The sequence below is a fragment of the Bubalus kerabau genome, chromosome 15 (assembly GCF_029407905.1).
Source record: "Bubalus kerabau isolate K-KA32 ecotype Philippines breed swamp buffalo chromosome 15, PCC_UOA_SB_1v2, whole genome shotgun sequence".
NCBI classification, from domain to species: domain Eukaryota; kingdom Metazoa; phylum Chordata; class Mammalia; order Artiodactyla; family Bovidae; genus Bubalus; species Bubalus kerabau.
Window position 1 is genome coordinate 82957808 of NC_073638.1, and position 8576 is coordinate 82966383.

An 8576-nucleotide genomic window follows, 5' to 3' on the forward strand; every position below is an offset into this window, starting at 1 on the left:
TCTGTGGGTCTGGGATGAGGGTTCCTGTAATTGGCATTTCTAAAAAATTCCAGGTCATGCTGATGCTGCTGGCTTGGTAATGATGCTTTTGAACCACTGTTCCAGGGAAACAGTTTTCAAAGTGTAATCTGCACCCCGACCTCATCTGAAATACAGGGGAAGCTTGTTAATAATGCAGGTAGTTCTCCCTAGCCAGACTCTTATATGAATTTTATCTATTAGAACTCAGGTAAGGAATAGGTATGGATATATTTCAGCCTTTTGAAGCATGTTTTTCTCTCTGAGATTCAAGAATAAAATAGATCTAGCTTGTATACTATCCCTCATTATCCAGGTTTACAACTGGCATTCTCACTAAGTTCGGGATCCATGTATATGTGGATAACGGGGCATAATCCTAAAGATTTCTGAGCTCTACCAGAAGAATGCTAAGTTATATTATCTGGATTAGATCCCTAAATTCTATTTCTTCATCAGTCTTTCAAGGTAACTCTTAGGAGTATAAATGTCTAAGAAACATGGCCCTGTGCTGTGTGGAAGATTCTTAGGGTTCTCTTAATTCTAGAAAATGAAAATGGGACTCTAGTGTCAAACACCTATGTGATTTACCTGCAAAGCACCTTAAACCAACAAACTGATGTAATGTGGGATCCTGTAATATCAAGGATTATGATCTTTATCTTAAGATAGAAGCTATGTTATATTTCTGGAAAGGGACATCCGGAATTTCTTCTACCCAGTTACAGTCGTGAAGAGTGAATAGAATCAGTTTTGTCTGGGAGGAACTGCTCAAAGAAATAAAAGACAAGAAAGAATTAACCTTCAAACAGCATTCTTGGCCACAGAAGTCCAATAGAAGATTCACATGGTTTGCATGCGATTTCTAATTAGTAAGCTAAGCCTAGAGAAGACTGCTTTTCCAACCACCCTTTTAAAGGCACTCTTGACCTCCTTGTTCCTCAGGCTGTAGACCAGTGGATTCAGCATGGGGATGACCATGGCATAGAACACGGACGCCATTTTGTCTGTGCCCATGGAGTGGCTGGAGCTGGGCTGTAAGTACATGAAGATGATTGCCCCATAGAAGATGGAGACAGTGGTGAGGTGGGAAGCACAGGTGGAGAAGGCCTTCTGGCGTCCTTCAGATGAACGCATCCTCAGGATAGCAGTAAAAATGAAGAGGTACGAGCCCAAGATAACCAAAAGAGAGAACAAGGTGTTGAATGCTGCCAGTATGAAGAGCACAATCTCGTTTGTGTAGATATCAGAGCAAGAGAGAGCCAGCAGTGGGGGAATGTCACAGAAAAAGTGATTAACCACGTTGGAATGGCAGAAGGAGAGGTGGAAAGTGAGGGCAACATGGACGGAAGATTGTAAGAGTCCACAAACATAGGAGCTGGTGGCCAGCAAGGTGCACATAGCTCTCGTCATGGTGGTGGTGTAATGCAGGGGTTTGCACACGGCCGCCTGGCGGTCAAAGGCCATTGAGGCCAGGAGGAAACTTTCAACAGTGGCAAAGGCTGCAAAGAAGAACATCTGGGTAGCACATGCATTGTAGGATATAATCTTATCTCCTGTGAGAATCCCCACCATTACTTTAGGAGTAACAGAGGAGGCATACACACAGTCCACTAGGGAGAGGTTACCGAGGAAAAAGTACATGGGCGTGTGAAGTCGAGAGTCCAACAGAATCAACACGATCATCCCAAGGTTCCCAACCAGAGTAGTGAGGTAGATGAGAGTGAAGGTTGTAAACAGAGGGGCCTGCATCTCTAGAGCATCTGTTAACCCCACGAGAAGGAATTCAGTCACCTCTGAAAGGTTCTCCATCAACTGGGGAGTCAACGTGAGCGGCACCTATGACAAGCTCAGAAAGTACAAGTTGATGCTATCCAATCATCTTCATGGGAAGTACACTGTAGATGGAGCCTCTAGTCATGTTGTCAGCTTCTTATGGAGGGAAGGAGCTCGTGAGTGAGAAGCTGAGCCAGACGGGTAGTGCTGGGTTGACTGAGGTTGTTCATCTAGAAGTGGCATGGAAAACGCTAGAATGCCCTTACTGACTGTGGCTGCCAAGAGCGGACCATATGATGACTCTGGGTCACATTTCAGCTTGCTTGCTTGCTGCATGTTATATCCTCTTCTATTAAACCATGTAGGACTCTTCTTATCTCTTCTCTTACAAGCACACTTGTCTAAGGTATACATCGAAGGCTTAAATCAACAGAAAGTTAGATACAGGAAACATTTTGTCAGTCATTGGTGTGTAACGCTGACAAGCCCTCCTCAATTGCCTCCTCCATCTCTGAGGGATCCTCATTCACTTCCCTGGCGATCTACAGTGATTCCAACCTTCTTTTTCTTTCTAATTCATGGGGCCCTCAGCTGAGTGGCCCTCAGTTTCTGCCTTCCACTGTCATCTACACCTTTGCCTTATTTGTGGGTGAAGAGAATAGGGGAGATGGAAGGATTAGTTTTGTCCTCACCTAGAGACTCTGTACCATCAACCAGACCACAGGCCTCCTGCCATACCACGTGGTATATCTGGCTGCTCTCGCCTCCAGTGGTAACTCAGCACACAGCTTATGGTAGCTGCTGTAGTTACAATATGAGAGACTGTCTTGATCCGAGAGACACTTCTGACTCTGGCATATTAGGTCCCATTCATTCCTCCTGGATTAACTCTTATGAAATACTCAGGGGAGGATGTGATGTAGCCCTTGTCTTTAAGGATTGCTTAGTGGGAGAGACCTACATCCAAAAGATATATTAGTCATAATGTATTTCTGAAGTGGAGGGACACCCATGGTCTTTGGAATTAGAAAACATGTTTGATTTGCCCAACACAAGAACTCAGGAAGGATTTCTGGAGATCAGGACTCCTCAGTTGTGGCTTGGAAACTAAAGAAATAATAGTAACAATATATTAGTTATTATAACAGCAAACACATAACATTTACTTTGGGTCGGGAAACTGTTCTAAGCTGGTCACATGTATTAACTCATTTACTTCAGTTAGCAATTCTGTTGCTGCTGCTGCTGCTGCTAAGTCACTTCAGTCATGTCCGACTCTCTGTGATCCCATAGATGACAGCCCACCAGGCTCCCGTCCCTGGGATTCTCCAGGCAAGAACACTGGAGTGGGTTGCCATTTTCTTCTCCAACGCATGAAAGTGAAAAGTGAAAGTGAAGTCGCTCAGTTGTGTCCGACCCTCAATGACCCCATGAACTTCAGCCTTCCAGGCTCCTCCATCCATGGGATTTTCCAGGCAAGAGTACTGGAGTGGGGTGCCATTGCCTTCTCCAGAGCAATTCTGTTAGGCAGGTACTATTATTACCCCCATTTTGCTTCATATGGAACCAAAATTTAAAGAGGTAAATTACTTGCTCAAGTAGCATATTTGATGGTAGAACTGGGATTGGAATCCAGGCAGCATGATCTAAAATCTGCAATATTAAGCATCCTTCTCGAAACAGTAGGTCAACTTCATTAATCTTCCTATATTTCAGTTTCTTCATCTTCCAAGTGGGAAATTCAGTTTTCAACTTTTAAGGTAGATGAGTAGGATAACTTAGATCATGTAGAATATTTAAAGCAATGTTAATTGCATAGCAAGTACTCAAAAAGTTTAAGATGTCACTGCTACTATTACTGCTACTTCTACTGTACCAGGCAGAAGAAACATCATGCATAAAGGTATGAACTGACAAACACCACTGTATAAATAGACAATTATAAGTATATAAGTATTACTAAATCAAACCTCAATTGAGAGTGATGTACAAAAGTAATTGGTAGACATGAAACTAGGATTGAGACCTAAAAGAGAAAAAATGTATCCGATTATAGATATGATACAACGGTTTAGCAGAGTCTAAAGTGACTATTTAGATCAAATATAACAAGAATATATTTTTTCCGGAAATCCCTCCTTCAGTGTTGGTGGGGCTGTAAGTTGGTGGGCCACTATGGAGGTTCCTTAAAAAACTAAAAATAGAGTTACCATAGGAGCCAGCAATCCCACTCCTGGGTATATAGCCAAAGGAAGAAAATCCACTAATTTGAAAGGATACATGCACCTCAGTGTTCACAGCAGCACTACGTAAAATAGCCCCAACGTCCATGGACTGATCAGTGACTAAAGAGCATGTAGCACGTATATACAGTAGAATATTACTCAGCCATAAATAAGAATGAAATCATACCATTTGCAGCAACATGGGTGGGATTAGAGATTATCATTACTAAGTGAAGTAAGTCAGACAGAGAAAGATAAATATGATATGATATCATTTATGTGTGGAATCTTAAAAAAAATGACAGAAATGAACTTGTTTACAAAACAGGAACAGACTCAAAGACATGGAAGATGAACTTAGGGTTACCAAAAGGGAAAGGGGTGATAAATTAAGAGCTTGCAATTAACAGATACATACTTCTATATATAAAACAGATAAACATCAGGGACCTACTGTATAGCACAGGGAAATATATTCCATATCTTATAATAACTTATAATGTGAAAGAATCTGAAAAAGAATATACACCTGTATTATATGAAAAAAACTTAATCACTTTGCTGTGCACCTTAAACTAACACCACCCTGAAAATCAACTGTGTTTCAATAAAAGAGCAGGCACAACCACAACTTCAAAACATGTTTACTTTTGTCAATAAGTGCCACTAATTATGGAGAAGGCAATGGCACCCCACTCCAGTACTCTTGCCTGGAAAATCCCATGGATGGAGGAGCCTGGTGGGCTGCAGTCCATGGGGTCGCGAAGAGTCGGACATGACTGAGCCACTTCCCTTTCACTTTTCACTTTCATGCATTGGAGAAGGAAATGGCAACCCACTCCAGTGGTCTTGCTTGGAAAATCCCAGGGACAGGGGAGCCTGGTGGGCTGCAGTCTATGGGGTCGCACAGAGTTAAACACGACTGAAGTGACTTAGCAGCAGCAGAAGCCACTAATTAGTAACTTGGATAGGATGTGGCTATGGGAAATTTACTTACACTCTGTGAATCTCAATCTGATTGTCTGTGGAATACCCGATTCTTGTAATGCCCAAAGTACTTATTTTAGCGATCTGAGAAGTTGAGGTTGAGTGGCACACGGAGCCCTGCTAATGCAACGCCAGTGCGCGGACTGTGCTCTGTCTCCTTCTCTTCCCAGTTGGCTTTGCACATAAACCAGCTCTGTGCCAGGAGCAAATGTCATAAGATGAAGAACCCGACTCCTGACTTTTTAAGGAGGTAGAGACAACCAGACCCACAAATTACCTCCCCAGCGTGATAAGTGATATAATAAAACTGTGTATAAATCTAGTGAAATGATCAGTAAAGTAACTAGAGTATGCCAAAATACCCTACTCACCATGAATTACTTTCTCCTGAGGATTATTCATCAGTTCTTATGTCTGTGCTTGCTAGAGTTGCCAGATTTGCCCCAAATGCATAAACATGTAAATCTGGTTAAATATATTTTTGGGAAAAAAAGTTAATTTTTGTATTCCACTAATGGGTATTCATTGGAAGGACTGATGCTGAGGCTGAAACTCCAATACTTTGGCCACTTCATGTGAAGAGTTGACTCATTGAAAAAGACTCTGATGCTAAGAGGAATTGGGGGCAGAAGGAGAAGGGGACAACGGAGGATGAGATGGCTGGATGGCATTGCCAACTCGATGCACTTGAGTTTGGGTGAACTCTGGGAGTTGGTGATGGACAGAGAGTCATGGCGTGCTGCAATTCATGGGGTCACAAAGAGTCGGACACGACTGAGTGACTGAACTGAACTGAATGTGATAAGAATGGCCAAATACATTTGTATTGACCAAATACATTATTTATACTACTTACAGGTACAAACAGACACAAAATATCTCCTTTTGATCCAGAAATTCAGAGGTGTGGGAGTGTGGATAGGATTGTACCACAAACACAAGACCAATTCTAATCCTAGTTCTATCAATAACCAGCTAGGGGTAGGCCTGCCACTGGCTAGATCTTATTTCACAAGATGAAAAACATTCTTTATCTCTCTTGTAAGCTGTTATCCTGCTCTGATGTGACAATGGATATAAAAATTCTTTAGAAACCCTAAAGGTACTAACATTTTAAAATCAGACAGTTTGAGACAAGTTGCTTTCTGTAGTCTATCACACCTTTTCTTGGTTACTGCAGGGTATTCAGTCAATAATAATGAATGTCCAAACTTTGATGTTTCTAAGGAAAATGGCTTTATATTTGAGATCACAAACAGATGTTGAAAGTTTCCTCCAAGCCCTGATATTCAGAAAGGGAGCTATGATGTTTCTATCTAGTCCTGTAGTACATTCTAAACAAACAAACAAACAAAAATTAGGGGACGCAGTCTCCCTTTTTGAGTCTAACCATCACTCCACCTTTTATATAAGACAGCTGATTATAATGAACCTGGAAATATGGATGCTGGAGGCTGGCACAGCAGAGTGGAAAGAGTGCTGAACTGGGAGTGCGATGATGCCCAGCTTTAACTTTAAACTCTCTGGGCCTTTCCCATCTTCATTTGCCAGAATTAAAACAGTTGAAACTTCTAGAGGTCCTTCCCATTCTAATCAGCTATGATGGTGTGATTTCTTGATACTTACTTTTGTCCTAGGCTTGACAGATGAAGGTACAAGGCAGACAGTAAGGACAACCTTCTTGCTCAGGCTATTGACTAGAAGTCCCCATCCAGAAAGGCTTCATGCTGGAGAAGCTCCCTCCCCATCCTCGGAGATCTGTATGGTGGAACATAATTTGGGTTTGTGCTCTTGCAAATATCAAGGCAGAGAAAATGACCTTGTCACACAATCAATCTCAGGGGAAACATTTAGTATCAAGTGAGTAGATATCTCATGAGGCTCTGGGTCCCAGATTGGTCCTCCTAACCTGAACCTGACTGGGAGAGGCAGAGGATAATGTTTGTATGCATTTTAGCTGAGGGTGTTTATGAAGGCAAGGGAGGATGGAAACTTAGAAGGAGGAGCAACTAGCCAGCAAGTCAGCAGCGCCCCAGCCCAGTTGCGTGCATGCATGCTAAATCACTTCAGTCGTGTCCGACTCTTTGTGACCCCGTGGGCTGTAGTCCACCAGGCTCCTCTGCCTTTGGGATTCTCCAGGTAGGAATACTGGAGTGCGTTGGCCATGCCTTCTCCAGGGGATCTGCTGCACCCAGGTTTCAAACCAGAGTCTCCTGCGGCTCCTGCATGGCAGACAGATTATTTACTGCTGAGCCATCAGGGAAGCCTCACAGACAAGTTAGGCAATGCAGGTTAAAACTTCCTTAAAATCTCTGTCCTATGTGGTGTCAGAACCTTATGCAAGCTTTCTCTATCTCTTTCATAAAAACCTGGAAATCTGTCTTCTCCTCAATTCTTTTAAACAAAATACCCATTTGTTTTACCACTACAGGGCCGGACTGGGCATATTTTGGGAAACCTTTATTCTTATTTTTTAGAACTAAGAAGAAGGATTCATTCTTTCCTCTGCATAGTCCTCTCTGTCCCTAAACACCCAGGTGGAATTACCTCTGTTTTATCAGTGCTGACAGGTACAGTTTTTATAAATTGGGGCTCTGCGGTAGTATGGTCTCCCTTCCAATCCTAGTTCTATCATCTGTTGCAGGGAGACCTTGGCCAAGTTCTTCAATCTCTCCAAAAATCAGTATATCACCTATAAGAAGAGGAGCAATAATATTGAATATCCCTCATATGAGAGTAGGGGCTTCCCAGGTGGCTCAAGTGATAAAGAACCCATCTACCAATGCAGGAGACATAAGACATGCAGGTTCAATCCCTGGGTCGGGAAGATCCCCTGGAGGAGGGCATGGCAACCCACTCCAGTATTCCTGCCTGGAGAATCAGGTAGAGGAGCCTGGTGGGCTACAGTCCGTAAGATCACAAAGAATTGGAAACAACTGAGGTGATTTAGCACATACGCATATGAGAGTGCTAAAGATTACATTAGATGTTGGTGTTCAGTAGCTAGGTCCTGCCCAACTCTTTGCGACCCCATGAACTGCAGCACGCCAGGCTTCCCTGTCCTTCACGATCTCCCAGAGTTTGCTCAAAATCTTGTCCATTGAGTCAGTGATGCCATCCAACCATCTCATCGTCTGTCATCCCCCTCTCCTCCTGCCCTCAATCTTTCCCAGCATCAGGGAAATGATTTCAAATGAGTCAGCTCTTCGCATCAGGTGGCCAAAGTATTGGAGCTTCAGCTTCAACATCAGTCCTTCCAATGAATATTCAGGACTCATTTCCTTTAGGATTGACTGGTTTGATGTCCTTGCTGTCCAAGGGACTCAGGAGTCTTCTCTAGCACCACAATTCAAAAACATCAATTCTTCGGCACTCAGCCTTCTTTATGGTCCAAGTCTCACTTATGTACCTGACTACTGGAAAAACCATAGCTTTGATTATATGAATATTTGTCAGGAAAGTGATGTCTCTGCTTTTTAAGATGCTATCTTGGTTTGTCATAGCTTTTCTTCCAGGGGGCAAGCATTTTTTCATTTCATGGCTGCAGTCACCATCTGCAGTGATTTTGGA

At 42.8% G+C, this 8576-nt stretch overlaps 1 protein-coding gene across 1 annotated transcript; it reads right to left on the bottom strand.

The window, feature by feature from the left end:
* Nucleotides 1-861: 861 nt before the first annotated feature.
* Nucleotides 862-1952, bottom strand: LOC129627952 (olfactory receptor 5B12-like). The gene has a single exon (XM_055547382.1). The coding sequence runs from the start codon at nt 1828-1830 to the stop codon at nt 862-864; it is 969 nt and encodes a 322-aa protein (XP_055403357.1). The 5' UTR covers nt 1831-1952.
* Nucleotides 1953-8576: the final 6624 nt, after the last annotated feature.